The 19,927-nt window shown below is 37.7% G+C and overlaps 2 protein-coding genes across 2 annotated transcripts; both read left to right on the top strand.

The window, feature by feature from the left end:
• Positions 1-5,923: 5,923 nt before the first annotated feature.
• On the top strand, positions 5,924-8,992 carry LOC128999634 (uncharacterized). The gene has a single exon (XM_054426235.1). It carries the CDS (start codon positions 5,924-5,926, stop codon positions 8,990-8,992), a length of 3,069 nt encoding a protein of 1,022 aa, XP_054282210.1.
• A 285-nt stretch (positions 8,993-9,277) lies between these two features.
• LOC128999627 (uncharacterized) lies at positions 9,278-11,377 on the top strand. The gene has a single exon (XM_054426223.1). It carries the CDS (start codon positions 9,278-9,280, stop codon positions 11,375-11,377), a length of 2,100 nt encoding a protein of 699 aa, XP_054282198.1.
• The last annotated feature ends 8,550 nt before the right edge of the window (positions 11,378-19,927 follow it).

Genomic DNA, 19,927 nt, shown 5'->3' with positions numbered 1-19,927 from the left:
GAAAACTGTCTCTAATTTCATTGCTGAACCTTTATCTATAATTATTAATCAGTCTTTAAAAAACAAACTTTTCCAGACCATTTAAAATATGCAGAGCTCAAACCTCTCTTCAAGAAGGGCGAGAGACAAAATCCGGACAATTATCGACCAGTTTCCCTTTTACCATCATTTTCAAAAGTGTTTGAAAAATTAGCATCCAAAAAATCTCAAACTTTCTCGAGAATAACAATATTTTGGCTAATGAACAATTTGGTTTTAGAAAGCGCTTAAGCACAATAAAAGCTTTATCAGATTTTATTAGTGAGGTTTCATGGGCTTTGGATGGGTCACAGAGCACAATGGGAGTGTTTTGTGACCTATCCAAGGCATTTGACCGTGTCAACCATGATATACTTTTAAAAAAGCTAAAAATTTATAACTTTTCAAAAGAATCTGTTTTATGGTTGACTTCATTCTTAACAAATCGATTTCAAAGAACAGTAATTTTTAAAAATAATGAAAAATCAATATCAGAATGGGAAAAAATTGCAGTTGGTGTTCCCCAATGGTCATTCTCGGACCTTTACTCTTTATTTTATATATAAATGACTTGCCTAAAAATGTTTCAAACAACCTTGTTTTATATGCCGACGATACAACTGCAGTTGTCAAATCTAAAAATGATTCAGAACTATCTCTCAAAGTTAAACAAGCCCTATCGGAATTGGAACGGTGGTTCAATATTAACGGTTTAAAAATGAATCAAGATAAAACCCAATTGGTAAAGTTTTGTATTGCTCAGGCAAGAGAGTTTAGTGACCAAAATTTATGTGTTCAAGATGATGCAAAATTTCTCGGATTGTACGTAGACTCAAATTTAAATTGGAACAAAAGCATTGAAAATTTGATTAGTAGACTGAATTCGGCATGTTATCAAATGATAATATGATATGTTTAAGAAACACAATTGACTTAAAAACTCGTTTGATGTTATATTAAGCATACTTCTATTCAATTCTTCAGTATGGAATTGAATTCTGGGGCTTTGCATCAAACATCGATTTAATTTTTAAGATACAGAAAAGGTTTTTAAGAATAATGATATTTGCACCTTGGAGAACATCATGTAAACCTATTTTTAAAGAATTAGGGATAATGACTGTTCCGAGTTTAACAATTTTTAAACACTTTTGATGGTGGAGGGAAATTTTGAAAAATTATGTAGTGAAAATGTCAAGCATAAGTACGATACTAGGTTTAAATATAATTTTCAATATCCGCGGCACCGTCTTTCATTAGTAGAAAAAACTCCGACATAAATGGGCAAAAAATTGTTTAATAAATTGTGTCAAGAGCTCAAAAACAGAATACAGTTTAAGCATTTCAAGAGCAGCCTTACTACTTTTCTTTTAAGGAAAACATATTATAGTATAGATGAGTTTTTATGTGATCAAGATGTGTAATTATTTTGTATTTTAAATGCAATGTTTAAGTTTATCTATTTTGTCTACAACAATTATTTCTATTTTCATAGCGTTAGTTTATTTTATTCTTTTATAACTCCTTAGTTTTAAGGTATTTGTATACTGTATTGACAATGTCACCTGTTTTATAGCATTGCTATATTTTGTAAACGTTATGTGACAATAAAGATTTATTTATTTATTTATTTGTTAATGATTCCGGAAATGGGGAAATGAAATGTGGTGATTCTGATTAATTTTCAGGTGTTTGGCCACTAATGATTCTGGATTGGCGTGGTGGCTGGCACTATGTTCTTTGAATCTCTGTTTAACTGACCTGTTCGTATAACCAATGTATTCTTTTTGGCATGGTGGTGCACATGTTTTTTTTTATATACGCCCCAATTTCTTGTTCTATTGGGATGTCAGTTTTCTCCGCTATTTTGTAGTTTGGGACAGGATTTGTTTTGACTCTGTGCTGGTTTATATCCTGCATTGTTGAAGACTTTTCCAATTTTCTCTGTTATTCAATCAGTATAGTTGATTGGTATGTATTTTGTTCTTTCTATTGTTTTTCCGTCGTCTATGATGTCTGTTCAGTGTTGGGGAAGCTACTTTTAAAATGTAGCTAGCTACAACTACTGCTACATTTCCTAAAAAGTAGCTTAGCTACAGCTACAGCTACAGTTCCGAAAAAGTAGCTAGCTACAACTACAGCTACAATGAAATGTAGCTACAGCTACAATTTTAGCTACTTTTCCAAAGACGTTACTTTTTATTCCACGCACATTAGGTAAATGTAAAATTAATTTCAACTTCATTTTTATTGAACAAACATCTAAACAAAAAATGTCACATTAACTAACATTACTTGGAAAACAAATTATTCCTAGAGTGTATTTAATTTGTTGGCATTATAAACCGAACATTACAACAACAGAAACAAATAGTTGGGTGTCCCATCATATTAAGTACCTACTTATTTTTAAATAACTTATTGCATTATTTCTAAGCAACTTATGTAAATTTCATTAAGTTCAAAGGACACACAACCAAACTATATTTTAAAAGCTCATTTTATTTCTTAAATATAGATTCATTTATAGATGTCTTATATCAACAATTAAGACCAATAAAACTGTAAAACGATTATTTAAAAATATTTTTTGTGTTACAGAGCCACGCAATTACATCAATAATTATGGTTAACTTTCTGGTTGTTTTTCTGAAACACTAACGCCATGATGGTTTTGGCCTACTAGACCAGGCCGGGGTTGGGGTTGAGTATGCAAAATTATTCGGACGCACTTTCTCTTTTGATTGTTGTTAAGGACACTTTGGACAGTAAGAAAACGCATGTTGCCACGATCGGCGTTGGTCGAGTACCAATATGGCTGCCATCCAATATGGCGGACCACCTGACTTGACCTTGATCGAGAAAAATGCAAATAACTCCATCGTTTTACGACCGATTTTGATAATTCTTTTATAGTTGAAAAGAAGAAGAAATTTGCTTTAAGAATCTCTATTACACTTATAGTGATATCCCGTTTAAAAAAAGTTATAAATTAGATTTTAATAAAGATTTTATTTTTAAAACGGATTAAATATACATTGAGGTGATTGTATTTGAGTTTTTACTGACGAAATATGTCCGAACTCAACCTGTAGCTGCTTGGGTAACAAAAACGTAATTATCCTTTATCATTTAATAACCAAAATTTAATAATTTGTAATTTAATAATCCATATATTATTAATGTTATTAATTTACAACAAAATACAATTGGAGAAGGTACGTTTTTAAAAAAGAGCAATGCAAGAAAAACTTCATGTAACGATTGGGCAAACAGATTTTTTAGGGTAATTCGACCCTGCTGAGTACAAATCTGCGTGTTGCCAAAGCGAAATTTGAACCGGAAGTGCGGTATCCAAGATGGCAGCCAGACAATGTTTGCCCCATTACTCTTTTGTTATTTGACCTAAAATATTAGCTGAAACATCTGAATAGATGTTTTCTCAGGTGCCAAACACATTGCAATACTCAAAATCTACTTACATCAACTTTTAAGAGCATATGTTCCAAGATGGCACCCAAGATGGCGTCCTAAAACTCTGTTTACGCATATCTCTCTTCTTAGTCAGCCTAAAATAATAGTTTTAACATCTGCATAGGGGTTTTATCGGATTGCAAACACATTGCAATACTCCAAATTTACTTACATAAACTTTTAGGGGCATATGTTCCTAGATGACACCTAAGATGGCGTCCTAAAACTCTGTTTTCGCATATCTCTCTTATTAGTTGGCCCAAAATAATAATTTAAACGTCTGCATAGGGGTTTTATTGGAATGCCGAACACATTTCAATACTCAAAACGTAATCACAACAACCCTTGAGGTATTATTTTCCAAGATGGCACACAATATGGCCGCCAAAAAACTCTGTTTCCGTATATCTGCCTTGTTTGTTTGTTTGACATTATTATTTAAACGTCCATAAAGATTTTTCTTCTGATGCCAAATGGATTGAAACACTAATTATATACTTCATACGATTGTGTAGGACCTAGGTTCTAACATCAGCTGCCAAAACTCCTGTCCTTGGAAGAGGACAAGAAATATGAGAAAAAGGCCATCTAAGAGAAAATAAATTGTTAATTGCAATATTTAAAATAAGATATGAACAAAATGAATGAACCATTTAAAAGTGTCAAACATTGTTAAGAACGGTAGCACAGTTTGGTGCAAGTCTTTCGATTCTTCTTGTGCGTTTACATTGTAGATATACACTTGGATAAACAATTACATCCTAGGATATCTGTGGAGGCTTTTGGGACTGACAAGGATCTCACAAGGATGGGATGTCACAAACCAGGGGGTAAAATTCCGGCCGCGAACTTTTGAGTTTCGCGACATCAGCTTGATGGATTAAACGCGGAATTAAACATATATTTTCACGGTTGTGAGTTTATAACACATCAAATTATAAAAACCTAGAATGTACGGCCCGGATTTTTACCCCCGGAATTTTACCCCCTGGCCAGATATATAAATTAGTGAGAATGATTAATTATCGTCATTCAGTTTCAATTTAATGGTAAACATTTTATTATTAAGAAGCCTTAATTTATATGTAACATTAACTAATCGAACAGGGTTTTAATATTAATTTTGTGATTCGAGTGTCAGGATTCGATCTTTGAAGCCAACTGTTGGTTAATATGATCAAAATAAAACAGCGAATTCTGTTTACTTAGTTGAGATTACAAATTAAATAAATAAAGATAGGATACTAAATAATGAAATGGTTACAATTAATTAAAAACAGAAATAAGAAAATCAATCATCTATATAAATAAAATTAGAGTTTTGTCTGTACATTGCTTAGAATAATGAACTTTTTGGTTATTTTTACATTTCATAGGTCAGAGAAACCGAATCAAACCTTATCTCAATTTCTGTCTGTCTGTCTGTCTGTCTGTCTGTCTGTCTATCTGTCATTCTCTTGGTAACGCTAAAATACGCACTTTATTACAACTACTCCTCAATAACTATAGCACTGTCCCGCCTGAAACTTATTTTCCAAATACTATACATATATGAGATGGTTTTAGACGTATTTCATCGAATATGAGACAGTTAGATATTTAACAGTAAACCCTTGAAAATCAAGTTTTTGTCGATTTTTGACGTGGAATTTCTGGAAGAATGTTGCTTTGTTTACAACTAATCATATGCACATGGTTTTAATTGAAATACAATCTTAATTTTGACATTGGCATACAGCTGTGATTAGAAAACGTTAGCCTATTTGAACTCAAGGTTAACCATAGCCTTATCGATTCACACAACTTAAAAACCATACGAAATGTATACTATATTATATAACTGAACACCAGTTCTGCTAATTATAACAATGGGTTTTGTACATTTCATCCATTACCGTACAAATAATTAAAATAATAATACATTAATTGGTTAGAAGTAAATTTAATTCAAATTACAGATTCAATACAAAGTATTCAATATAAAAGTTAAACATTTTAGATAACAAAATTACGATCAGCTGATTGTTATTCTTTAATATCTGTGCGCTACTAACCAGCAAACAAACTTGACCAGTTTATTATTGTTCATTACTCTTTACACCAAAATAAAAGTTATAATAGTTAATAATGTCCTAAATTATTTCACGTTTATAAATAAAAGAAAATCTACTCTTCTTTTAATTTATTTTTTTTTTGAGGTAATGTTTTTAAAAAAGTTCATATTCCCATATGAATTTGCATCAATCAGATGTTTCATACTGTACAGTAGAGATATTCGTTGACATAGTGTCAAACACAAATTAAATTTGTTTACAACTAAACATATGGACAATATTTTTGTTGCTTTAGTTGAGAGGTTACAAGTTAATCTTTAATACATTATTTGTTGAAATATTTTCTATTGTTTCTAAATAAATATGTCCTGAAGAGTATGCCTCGCAAGAGAAAAAGCAATTTGGGTAGAAAAACAAATAATGCCAAGAGACAAAAATTGTGTGTATCCACGGAATCAGTTGATTATGATGATTCGGACTCTGATGATGGTGTACATAGCAATAATGAGTCGACAATTTTAAGTTCCGTTGTGGTTGAAGATTATGCACGACCTTCAACCAGTCGAGAGCGTGTCGCCCTATTTAGGTCTCAGCAGAATGAAAAAGAACGTGAAAGCAGGCGAGACACTGAACGTTTAAGATTTAGCCAAAGAATACAAAATGAGACGGAAGAGGAGCGAGAAGCTCGACGGAACAGGGACCGAATACGGCACGTCCAGAGAAAAGAAAATGAGACAGAAGAGGAGCGAGATGCACGTCGGTGCAGCAACCGAATACAGCAAGTTCAGAAGAGGGGAAACGAGACAGAGGTTGAGCGAGAAGCACGTCGGAACAGTGACCGAATACTACACGTTCGGGGGAGGGAAAACGAAACAGAGGAGGAGCAAGAAGCACGTCGGGAGAGTGACCGAATACTACATGTTCAGAGGAGGGAAAACGAGACAGATGAGAAGCGAGAAGCACGTCGGAACAGTGACCGAATAATACACGTAAGGAAGAGGGAAAATGAAACAGAGGAGGAGCAAGAAGCACGTCGGGAGAGTGACCGAAAACTACATGTTCAGAGGAGGGAAAACGAGACAGATGAGGAGCGAGAAGCACGTCGGAACAGTGACCGAATACGACACGTACGGAAGAGGGAAAACGAAACAGAGGAGGAGCAAGAAGCACGTCGGAACAATGACCGAATATTACACGTCCAGAGAAGGGAAAACGAAACAGAGGAGGAGCAAGAAGCACGTCGGGAGAGTGACCGAATACTACATGTTCAAAGGAGGGAAAACGAGACAGTGGAGGAGGGAGGAGCACGTCGAAACAGTGACCGAATCCTACACGTTCGCAGGAGGGAAAATGAAACAAGAGAAGAGAGAGAAAGTAGGCAAGAACGAGATAGAGTTCGGCAAAACCAACGTAGGAATAATGAAACTCCTGAAGAGCGGGAAGCTAGACATATAATCGACAATGATAGGTACCGTCGCACTGTTGAAGAGCAAACTCTACTTTTGCATGACGAGGCGACCCGAGTGGAGGAACTTCGAGCAAGCCAGGACATTGCTGACAGAAATGCCCGTGTTGCCGCTGATTCTGAAAGACATAGGGTGAACAGAGTCGTTGAGAGCGACGCAGAAAGACAAACTAGGATCGCGCGGGAAAGAACTCGGCATGTCGAAAGAAATTTAACAGAATGGCGAGACACACACAACAGTGGATTCCAATATGATCCTTTTACACGTTACAGTGAAGCTGCCAATATTGGAGATTTTGATAAAGTTTGTAGGTTTTGTCACGCTTTGAGTTGGTCAAAGGAACCACGTGGAATATGTTGTGCTTCTGGTAAAGTGTCCATACCGTCTATTTTGGAAGCACCTGAGCCGCTACGTACATGGATATCGGACGAATCACCTCAATCGCGAAATTTTCTTAGACATATCAGGGCCTACAATAGTGCGTTCCAAATGACTTCTTTTGGAGGTAATGAAATCCGTGAAGGACCATATATGCCTACATTTAAGGTTCAAGGACAAGTGTACCATTTGATCGGCTCTCTTTTGCCACCCCCTGGACTTCCGCCGTCTTACCTTCAGATTTACTTTGTTGGGGATGACCAAGTCCAGCTTCAAAGAAGGCAAAGTTTATTTCAAGACCTTGATCATGACATGTTGGCCGCTTTGCAAAACATGCTTCAGAATAATAACGCCTACTTGCTCAGCTTCAAAACTACTTTAGAAACATTTCCTGTAGATTCACCTGATTTCAAAATTGTTATTAGAGCCGACAGACGCCCTGCAGGGGACCACCCAGGTAGATACAATGAACCAACAGTCAATGAGGTTGCTATTTTGATGATTGGGGATCCAAGTGACCATCGAGACATCATTTTAAATTCAAGAGAACAGGGTTTGAAACGAATATATGAAACCCACCGATCTTATGATGCCCTACAATATCCCCTTATGTTTTGTAGAGGCGAAGATGGATATAGTTTCAATTTATATCATGTAAACCCGGTTACTAAACAACCAACCACAAAGAAAACTAGCTCACGAGAGTTTTACGCCTATCGCATTATGGTTAGAGAAGGTGAAGCAAATCACATTCATAAATTCAAACAGCTTTTGAACCAGTACTTGGTGGACATGTACGCTAAAGTTGAGAGTGAAAGGCTGCTGTATCTTCGTACGCACCAAAAGGAACTGAGAGCAGAGAATTACATACACCTTCAAGACGCTTTAAGACGAGACGACAACGTAGAAGAAATGGGGCAAAAGATAATTTTACCTGCCACCTTCACTGGAGGTCCTAGATATATGCATTCTCGCACACAGGACGCCTTTTGCTATGTTCGGAAGTTTGGTCGTCCAGAACTTTTCATAACAATGACAACAAATCCAAAATGGATAGAAATCACGAGTGTAATTGGAGAAAGGCAGTCTGCTCACGACCGGTATGATGTGGTATCACGAGTTTTTCATTTGAAGCTTAACTGTATGATTGCTGTTCTTATGAAAGGCCAGATTTATGGCTCAGTTCGCTGCTACATGTACTCTGTTGAATGGCAGAAACGTGGTCTTCCACACGCTCATATCCTGATTTGGCTTGAAGAATCCATTCCTCCAAATAGAATAGATCAAGTCATTTCTGCAGAGCTTCCAAATCCTGAAACTGATCCTGAACTTGCAGATATAGTCAAGACTCACATGCTGCACGGACCATGCGGAGCTTTTAATGTGCGACAGCGCAAGCTTCCCTGTATGAAGGATGGTCACTGTAGCAAAAGATACCCTAGACCATTTGTCAATGAAACGGCAACAGGAGACAATGGATACCCAACATACAGAAGGCGCTCCCCAGATGATGGAGGCCATCATGTCCTAATCAGAGTAGGTAACGATGAAATCCCTATGGACAACCGATGGGTAGTACCTTACTCGCCTGTATTGTCCTGAACATTTCTAACACATGTTAACGTTGAGTACTGTAGCAGTGTAAAATCTATAAAGTACATCTGCAAGTACATAAACAAGGGCAGTGACCAGGCCACATTTGCAGTAAGTAATGACACAGACGAAATTAAAATGTACCAAAGTGGTCGGTATATATGCACATCTGAGGCGGTATGGAGAATTTTATCATTTCCTATACATGAGAGGTTTCCCGCTGTGTTGCATTTAGAGGTCCACCTTCCAAATGAGCAAAGAGTATATTTCCAGCCAGGCAATGTTCGGGAAAGAATGGACCAAAGTACAACTCTTTTGGCCTTCTTCAATCTCTGCCAGACGGACGCCTTTTCAAGAACCCTCCTCTACAACGAGTTGCCCTATTATTACACATACTCTAAACAAAGAGGTTGGTCCAGGAGGCGGAGAGGACAACCAGTACCAGGACATCCTGACGTGAGACAAGATCCGTGCATCGGTAGGGTGTACACTGTCCATCCAAGCTGCAGTGAGCGTTACCATCTCCGACTCCTCCTACACACTGTTCGAGGTCCAACATCTTTTGAGGATCTCAAGACTGTTGATGGTGTGCTCCATCCAAATTTCCAATCCGCATGCCGTGCCCTTGGTTTACTAGAGGATGATGCGTGCTGGGAGGGCACTCTTGCAGAAGCTGCTGTTTCTGACAGTCCCACCAAGTTGAGGGATCTCTTCAGTGTCTTATTAGTATTTTGCAATGTGAGCAACCCTCTTGAGCTCTGGATCAGATTCAGAGATTCCCTCTCAGAGGACTTTTTGAGATCTGCACATCAAGTCGACATTAACACCACCTTTGAAAACAATCCTATCATATATGACCAGTGCCTAGCAAGCATTCAAGAGACAATCACTCGCATGGGAGGACTTGGGCTCGAAAGCTACAACTTACCAGTACCAGCCATAGATGTCAATCAGTTAAACCATGATTATATCAGAGAGACAAGTTACGACCATCCCGAACTCATTAGGTTTATTGAACAGTGTACGCCAACTCTCAACGAGGAGCAGCGCCAAGTGTATGAGCAAGTTTTGACGAGCATAAATGGACAAAGAAACAAGATGTTTTTTCTTGATGCTCCTGGAGGTACTGGAAAGACCTACCTCATAAAGCTGATTCTCGCAAAGGTTAGATCAAACAGTAAGATTGCTCTTGCTGTGGCCTCTTCTGGCATTGCAGCAACCCTTCTGCCAGGTGGAAGAACTGCCCATTCCATGTTCAAAATCCCAATAAATGTAGAGCATATGGACATCCCGATTTGTTCTATATCGAAGAGCGCTCCCATGGCACGAGTTCTACAAGCAGCCTCCTTAATAGTCTGGGACGAGTGTACGATGTCCAATAAACTGACAATCGAGGCCCTCGACAGAACACTCAAAGATATGAGGAACAGTAATAAGATCATGGGTGGAGTGACGGTATTGTTCTCTGGTGACTTCCGCCAAACTCTGCCAGTTGTAGTGAGAGGCACAAGGGCGGATGAAATTAACGCCTCTATGAAAAGATCTACCCTATGGCCAATAATGAACAAACTGGCGTTAACAAAGAACATGCGGGCCAATATTGGAAATGAGGTGGAAGAATTCTCCAATGTTCTGTTAAAGTTGGGAGATGGAAAGCTGGGTAACGTTGATGGAACTATCGATATACCACCTTCTCTTGGTGTTATTGTTCAAACCCAAGATGAACTCATCGAGAAAGTCTATCCAGGAATTGAAGACCTCCCAAACAAGAGCAGTGCCTGGTTATGCAATAGGGCTATTCTCACTCCAAAAAATGAAGTTTCAACAAAGATAAATAAGAAAGTGATGTCCCTATTCCTAAGCGAGGACAAGACATATTTGTCGGTGAACACAGTTCTAAGAAATGATGACGCAGTGCACTACCCGGCAGAGTTTCTTGACTCGGTGACAGCACCTGGACTACCCGCCCACGAACTTAATCTTAAAATTGGTATTCCCGTTATGCTTCTAAGAAATTTAAACCCTCCTAAATTATGCAATGGGACTCGGCTTCGAATTCGAAGTCTCCAGCGAAATGTCATAGAAGCCGAAATTCTAACAGGCTGTGGTGCGGGAGAAGTGGTGTTTGTCCCCCGGATCCCCCTCATCCCAAGCAACTATCCCTTTGAGTTTAAGCGCCTGCAATTTCCCTTAAATCCATGTTTTTCCATGACGATCAACAAATCGCAAGGTCAGACACTGTCAACAGCAGGGATTGAACTAGGTGACGCGCAATGTTTTTCACACGGACAGCTGTACGTGGCGTGCAGCCGAGTGCGATCGCCAACCAACCTTTACATACATGCCCCAGGCGGTCGAACCACTAATATAGTATATGAAGAGGCATTAAGTTAGGCAACCTTTTAATTTTTTGTGTTTTTTGTTTTTCTTCACTATTTAATATTTATTTTCAATGTATGTCATTTGTTGTTTTTGAAATTTTGATATTGTAATTTCGCTGTGACAAATGTTAAGCGCTTCAACTCTGCTATCTTTGCCAACTTTGTTATTTAAAACTTTCGAATATTTTTTAAGATTTAAGTTTTTTAATGTATTTTTATGTACTAAATTATGTTAAAATAAATTAATCATTGTTATTACAAAAAGTTTGTAACCTTATTCTTGAATAAACCCGTACGAAGAACGGGTACTCACAGCTAGTTCAATTTCTAAAATCAGCCAGGGGGTAAAATTCCGGGGGGTAAAAATCCGGGGGTAAAATTCCGGGGGTAAAATTTCGGGGGGTAAAAATCCGGCCCGTACATCTTCAGTTGTCTAAACGCTAGTTATGTGGACAGGGGGTAAAATTCCGGTTTTTATCACTAATCTAATTAATCACGCTCTGACTATTTTCATTAGACTTCCAAATCCGCGGGGGTAAAATTCCGGCCGCGAACAAACTTTTGGCCACTCAGGTTACTACGTCATAGTGACGTCAGCTTTGTCCAGGGGGTAAAATTCCAGGGAGATAAAATTCCGGCGACCCGTCAGTGAAGCCCCCAGCTATATGACTCGGAGCCATCTTCACCGGTCGGACAAGATGAGCATTTTCCAACACGTTCAAATAGAACGTTTTTTAAATTTTCAGTACAACAAATCATTTAGTTTGTAAAACCATTGAGGATAGTTTTAGGACGCCATCTTGGGTGCCATCTTGGAACATATGCTCTTAAAAGTTGATGTAAGTAGATTTTGAGTATTGCAATGTGTTTGGCACCTGAGAAAACCTCTATTCAGATGTTTCAGCCAATATTTTAGGCCAAATAACAAAAGAGTAATGGGGCAAACATTGTCTGGCTGCCATCTTGGATACCGCACTTCCGGTTCAAATTTCGCTTTGGCAACACGCAGATTTGTACTCAGCAGGGTCGAATTACCCTAAAAAATCTGTTTACCCAATCGTTACATGAAGTTTTTCTTGCATTGCTCTTTTTAGCGAATTTCCCATATAGGGAATATTTAGCCAATTTCCCATATAGGGAATAAGCTATTACCGTAGTACTCATGGTAAGACCTGGACCCGGGACCGATTTTTTTTTTCGTTTTGAGGTCCCTAGAGGCCAAAAACACCATCCGTTCAAATTCATATATATATATATATTTATATATGTGTCCGTTAGCGCGATAACTCGAGCAAAAACGATCCGATTTTGATGAAATTCGGTACAAACGTGTAAACCTACGTTTATTCGAACGAGTTCGCGAACCAGCATGATCGGACCATGGGATCGGGGGTTTATGGGGGGTTTTATGGGGTAAAAATGGGTTTTTCCCATTTTTGACTCAAAATACATAAAATTTTGCAATTTCTTTCTAAACTATTTTGTAGAGCTTAAAAAAACAAATAATTTAGTATATTGAAGCGTTATAATGCACCTAATCGTTACGGAGAAAATTCCAAAAAATTGTAAATTTAAAATTCCCATGTTATTCTTATGGAGAATAAGTAAACTGTTGTAGTTTGCTTGTTTATTAACATATTTTGCCCAAATTTGGAAAATGTTTTTATTTCTTACTAACTATTAACATTTTACATAAAAAACACTTTTACCCTCCCTGTTGCAGCAAACCTAAGTATGTGTTAAACTGATTCTATTTAAATAAGGATTGTGATATTTTTAAGGAGACGTTTTAGTGTAAATCCAATCAGGTAAATGGAAATTCGCTTAGTCTGCAGGTTTGCTGCGGCGGGGGTATTTACCCTCCCTGTTGCAGCAAACCTAAGTACTTGTTAAACTAATGCTATTTAAATAGGGAATAAATGTGATATTTTTAGGGAGACATTTTAGTGTGAATCCAATCAGGCAAATGGAAATTCGCTTTGTCTGCAGGTTTGCTGCGGCGGGGGTATTTGGTTTATGTAACGATCGAGTAGTTACGGTCAAGTTTATTTTTATGATTCAGGAAAGGCAAATAATATACGCTGTTCAAAAAGAGAATATGAAAAGTGCCATCCAAATCTTATAGCTACAAGAGTTATCCAACCTATTTCGACAAATGATTCCATACTTTCTAAACTTTGGGGCAGGTATTATAAATGCATGCCAGAGTGAGGCAGAATCAGGGGTGAACCGGTGTTGTGCCAGAAGCGACCGTGCGAGAAGCGACTCGTACTGGATGCAACCCACCAATTTTCTACCGTGCCGCTAGCGGTACCGCAGGGGGCCCACGCTTGCGTGGGTTCGTGGCCTGGGCGACCACGCGGACCCTAGCTCTCCCAGAGGGGAGGTAATTGCCCGGTGTTGGAACCGGCACTTCAGGTAGACCACAAGCTATGGACGACTGGACAAGCCAGCCTCTTTGGGTTGTACCCAAAGTGAGAGTACCCAGTGACATTCCCTCCATTCAGGGTGGTGGGGTGTTCAGCTCTGCTAGTGTTGATTAAGTTCATTGATCTTTCACCTGCCTGTAGCTTGTGGTTGTGACTGAGTCCTACCTGTTGTGTACGACTGACATTTTGTGAGGCATATCCTCGACTTTGGAAGTAGCCTCGTCCTGGGAGGTGAAATACCTAGCCCCCGGAGGGGAGGTAAATGCTCCGTGTTGGTATCGGCATTTTCAAGTAGGCCACAGACATGGACGACTGGGCATTGGGTCCCAGTGACATTCCTTTATCCAGGATGGAGGGGTGTTTAGCTCTAGGAGAGATGGAAGTACATCATAATCTCTAACCTACCTGTGTCTGTGGTTCTTTGGGCTTCGGCCTGCTTGTTGTGTGCGACCAGCATTCAGTGGGCAAATCCTCGACTTTGGAAGTAACCTTTCCTGGAGGTGAAAACGGGCAAGTACCCGTAGCTCACGGGGACACTCAAGGGCAACGTAACTTTCCGCAGTGTGAGGGCAACGGTTTGTAGGTACTTATGCAAACCAATCCCTGTCTCTGAGTACGGACGGTATGGTTATCTTGAGTGTGGGGGGTTCTTCCCGGAACCTCAATTGAGTCAAGGGTGTCGCCACCTCTGGTGGATAGGTTCATCCGGGTGGGTCCCACTTCTATACCTGCCTCCTTTTGGGAAACCCTGATGGCCTGGCAGTGATGTTGGGTCTGACGGGCAAACGAAGTAGATCGGGTGCTGGGTCCGAGCCCGCCAGGGGTATCTGGGGATCTATTGCTCTGGTTATCTCTGGTTTCCCAGCAATGGGTAAGGCCTCGATCGGGCAGCGGTGTAAATGGGAGGTTGGGGTTCCCCCCGTCAGCGTGCTGATGGTCCCCTTCCTCCTGGCTATTGATGGCGGGTTCTGCCTGTCAGGGATTAGATAGGTCCCGAGTGTTGCTTGCACTAAATGCGTCGGGGCGCTCTACCATGGACCTCTAGGTCCCGACCTAGTGGAACCCAGGTGGAGTGACGCTTAAACAAGCAGCCGGAATCCCTGGTTAGGATTGAGGGGCAACCCTCCTTCCGAAGGGTCTGCTTCGGCAGCCGGCGAGCCTGATGACCTTAAGTCATCCGCCCATGATGTGCTAAAGGTTGATGCGTAAGCTTCGGCCTACATCATGGGGCCCGGGTATGTCCTAAAGGATAGGTACCGGGTATGCAGTCAGGGGGTTTCGGCTCTCATGACAATAATAAAATAAATGTGCCGCTAGCGACCCAAGAATTTGGACTGGGATGCGAGTAATAATTAATGCCGATTCAACTTATATTCTTAAAACAGAATTTCACTATAAAACCGTAAAAGCGATTTGCTGTGACATTTAATACATAACAAAATACTCCCGCCGCAGCAGTCCTGCAAACTAAACTTATTCCCATTACATAACTTATCCATAAATAAAAAAACAAACTATAAAAGTTTTCAGACTCCAGGTGAATTTATTGAATTAAACCTATTTACTTTTAGCGAATTTCCCATATAGGGAATAAGCTATAACCGTAGTACTCATGGTAAGACCTGGAACCGGGGCCGAATTTTTTTTTTCGTTTTGAGGTTCCTAGAGGCCAAAAACACCATCCGTTCAAATTCATATATATATATATTTATAGGCCTATATATATATATATTTATATAATATATATATATATTTATATAATATATATATATATACAGACTGTCCCAAAAGTCCCGGACCGGTTTAATATTTTCTAAACGACAACAGATAAATCAATAAGATTTGGTACATCAACACCACACCTAAAAATCTACTTTTTTAAGGAAATATCAATTTTCTGTCACATCATGGGGACGTCCCGCAAGGAGTCAGAAGGAAATCTTAAATAGAAGCATAGCTTGACATGTACATCAAATTAAAGGTCTTTACTATCAGAATATAATGCCGCAAATTTGAACTCAAACGGACAACCAAGTCAAGAATGACAGTAGTTCAAAGATTCATTTAATTTGTATTTGGGGGCACAGCCCTAGGAATCGGAAAAATTTTTTTAACGTAAGCATAGGTCGATATGCACATCAAATTAAAGGTCTTCACTAGTAGATTACAATGCCGTAAATTCAAGCTCAAAAGAACGCCTGAGTAAAAAATGGCAGTCGTTCAAAGATTCAAAATGGCAGGTTCAAGAAATCTTTGAACGGCTGCCATTTTTTACTCAGGCGTTCTTTTGAGCTTGAATTTACGGCATTGTAATCTACTAGTAAAGGTCTTTAATTTGATGTGCATGTCAACCTATGCTTCTATCTAAGATTTCCTTCTGACTCCTTGCGGGACGTCCCCATGATATGACAGAAAACTGATAGTCCTTAAAAAAAGTAGATTTTTAAGTGTGGTGTTGATGTGCAAAATCTTATTGATTTATCTGTTGTCGTTTAGAAAATATTAAACCGGTCCGGGACTTTTGGGACAGTCTGTATATGTGTGTCCATTAGCGCGATAACTCGAGCAAAAATTATCAGATTTTGATGAAATTTGGTACAAACAAGTAAACCTACGTTTATTCGATCGAGTTCACGAACCAGCATGATCGGACCATGGGAACGAGGGTTTATGGGGGCTTTTATGGGGTAAAAATGGGTTTTTCCCATTTTTGACCCAAAAAACATAAAATGTTGCAATTTCTTTCCAAACAATTTTGTAGAGCTTAAAAAAACAAATAATTTAGTATATTGAAGCGTTATAATGCGCCTAATGGTTACGGAGAAAATTCCAAAAAATTGTAAATTTAAAATTGTTATGGAGAATAAGGAATAAGTAAACTGTTGTAGTTAGCTTGTATATTGACATATTTTGCCCAAATTTGGAAAATGTTTTTATTTCTTACTAACTATTAACATTTTACATAAAAAAAACACATTTACCCTCCCTGTTGCAGAAAACCTAAGTTTGTGTTAAACTGATTCTATTTAAATAGGGAATAAATGTGATATTTTTAAGGAGACATTTTAGTGTAAATCCAATCAGGCAAATGGAAATTCGCTTAGTCTGCAGGTTTGCTGCGGCGGGGGTATTTATTCGTTCGTGTATGTGTGTGTGAAAGTTTATTTGCATTAATAAACAAAGCCAAGTATTTTTTCATCCAACTGCAATGTTTCGACAATGGCGGATGATAGAAGCCGAAACAACCTACATGACGTACTATTTGAGGTGTTTGTCGGATTATCAAAACCTATTTATCACATCTATTTATCCATATAATACGCTAAGCTGATTTTTGTGAACAGAATTCCTCCCACATTTTTAGTCCGATTTTGATGGTTTTGATGGTGTATTTTGATGGTAAAAAAATGGCCCTGATCTGTAGTTTTGCAAAGTGGTTTTCATTTTTTGAAATCTGTATTAGTTTGGGCATGATCCCCCATCAAAGTTGGGTTTTCTCCCATAAGGTTAACATGGAGGAATCTATTTATTTAATTGGAAACTTTGTCTCCACTAATTTGAGAGATCTGCTAGGCGTAGAAAGTTGGAAGAGGTGTCTAAAGAAAGGTCTGAACATCATAGAACAGAACCAACTTGTTTAATCAAAACAGCTGTTAGGATGCATTAATTCCTTTTAAATATAAAAATCATAAGGTTAACATGGGAAACTCCAGAGCCACTGGGGCGGAGCCCGAAAGCCCGATCAGAATAAAAACTACTTAGTTTTCCTATTTAATGCCAAAAGAATCGGTGTACCGAATTTCAGCCTCCTAGGTAAATGGGAAGTGGGAGAATTAGTGAGGAGTGAGTGTATCTGTGAGTCAGTGAGGGCTTTGCCTTTTTAGCGAATTTCCCATATAGGGAATAAGCTATTACCGTAGTACTCATGGTAAGACCTGGACCCGGGACCTTTTTTTTTCGTTTTGAGGTCCCTAGAGGCCAAAAACACATCCGTTCAAATTCATATATATATATATATATTTATATATATATATTTATATATATATTTATATATATATATATAAATAAAGATTAAACATTAATAAACTTAGTACCCAAGTAAAATTATTTATTAAAATTTATTACTACCAAAAAACATTTTACTTGGGTACTAAGTTTATTAATGTTTAATCTTTATTTATATATAGTAGCCCTATTTTTCTATTTTTCATATTTATATATATATATATATATATATATATGTCCCCGTTAGCGCGATAACTCGAGCAAAAATTATCCGATTTTGATGAAATTTGGTACAAACTTGTAAACCTACGTTTATTTGAACGAGTTCGCGAACCAGCATGATCGGACCATGGGAACAGGGGTTTATGGGGGCTTTTATGGAAGAAAAATGGGGTTTTCCCATTTTTCACCAAAAAAACATAAAATTTTGCAATTTCTTTCCAAATTATTTTGTAGAGCTTAAAAAAACAAATAATTTAGTATATTGAATCATTATAATGCGCCTAATGGTTACGGAGAAAATTCCAAAAGATTGTAAATTTAAAATTCCCATGTTATTCTTATGGAGAATAAGTAAACTGTTCTAGTTTGCTTGTTTATTAACATATCTTGCCCAAATTTGGAAAATGTTTTTGTTTCTTACTAACTATTAACATTTTACATAAAAAAAAACACTTTTACCCACCCTGTTGCAGCAAACCTAAGTATGTGTTAAACTGATTCTATTTAAATAGGGAATTTAAATGTGATATTTTTAAGGAGACATTTTAGTGTAAATCCAATCAGGAAAATGGAAATTCGCTTAGTCTGCAGGTTTGCTGCGGCGGGGTATTATATATTTAGATACCCGAAGCTGATTTTTGTAAACAGAACTCTTCCCTCATTTTTGGACCGATTTTGATGATTAAAGTGTAAAGAAATGGCCTTGTCTGTGGTTTTGCAAAGTGTTTTTCATTTTTTGAAATTTTTATTAGTATGGGTAGGATCTTCCATCAAATTTGGGTTTTCTCCCATAAGGTTAACATGGAGGAATCTATTTATTTAATTGGAAACTTTGTCTCCACAATTTGAGAGAACTGCTGGGTGTAGAAACTTGGAAGAGGTGTCTTTTTAAAGAAAGGTCTGTAGATGAGCCATCAAAAGGAAACCGAAGTAAATTCCCTTGTGGCTCTGCCCCAGTGACTTTTAAAGTTCCCTCCCCAGATTTGTTTACAATATGGCCATATGGATAATTTTTCAATACTTTTTAATGAAACAGCTATTAATATTTAAATTGTATTTAAACAACACAAATATAATAGGGAGTTACTGAATTAGTCTAAAAGAAGCATTTGCAGTGTTATTTTCTGAATTTAAAATTGAATTTCTTCTGCAACATGTCATGTTTTGCAATATAACGTTCCATTACGAAATAAGTGGTAAATCGTAATATCACAGTAACTCTTAAAATTATTTCTTAATGAATTATTTTATATCTATATCTATTGTACGGGTTGGTGCCTGCCTTTTTGACCACTTTTGCCTATATTTTATCATATTATTCAAGACAGATCATCATAGGTTCATGAGATTATTGTCATACGGATGATTATTATTGGCCATATTGTAATGTTTCAATTTAATTTAACTATTTTAGGCTATGTTATGCCTAGGCTAGGTTAGGTTTTTGTTAGATAAATTGTAATAAAAGTAGGCCTATTTCACATTTTAATGTTTTAAATATTGCTTAATGTTCTATAAATTACTAATGTAATAATGTTCCTAATAGTTTATTTTGTAAATAATGCTAACTAAGAATATTTCTACCCACTTACCGTACCTAGGTTAGCTTACCCACTTACCGTATTTAGGTTAGGTTTTCCATTGTAAATATTTCAACAACACATTACCAGTTATAAATTAACATTACCATTTTGTTTCACAAAGGGATAAACATGTAAATATAACAACTAACTAAATAATTAAAACATATTTATTTATTACATTTGTTTGAATGTTTGTTTACTCGTTTACAATAGCTTCTCTGACAGCTCGTCTCGAGAGTCGAGCTCCAGCCGACAGCAGGCTGAGCTGATGGATCAACGACGATCAAGTGGACAGCGATGACGTCAGGCTGCCGGAAAAGGAAG

This window comes from Macrosteles quadrilineatus, unplaced genomic scaffold (assembly GCF_028750875.1).
Source record: "Macrosteles quadrilineatus isolate MER2022 unplaced genomic scaffold, UCM_ALF_1.0 Scaffold_1__1_contigs__length_201487025, whole genome shotgun sequence".
Taxonomy (NCBI): Eukaryota; Metazoa; Arthropoda; class Insecta; order Hemiptera; family Cicadellidae; genus Macrosteles; species Macrosteles quadrilineatus.
Note: the sequence above shows the minus strand (reverse complement) of the source record. Positions and strands in the feature narration are given on the sequence as shown.

Bases quoted from the DNA above. Each gene is read 5' to 3' on its own strand.
- LOC128999634 (XM_054426235.1), top strand. From the start codon at position 5,924: ATGCCTCGCAAGAGAAAAAGCAATTTGGGTAGAAAAACAAATAATGCC.
- LOC128999627 (XM_054426223.1), top strand. From the start codon at position 9,278: ATGGACCAAAGTACAACTCTTTTGGCCTTCTTCAATCTCTGCCAGACG.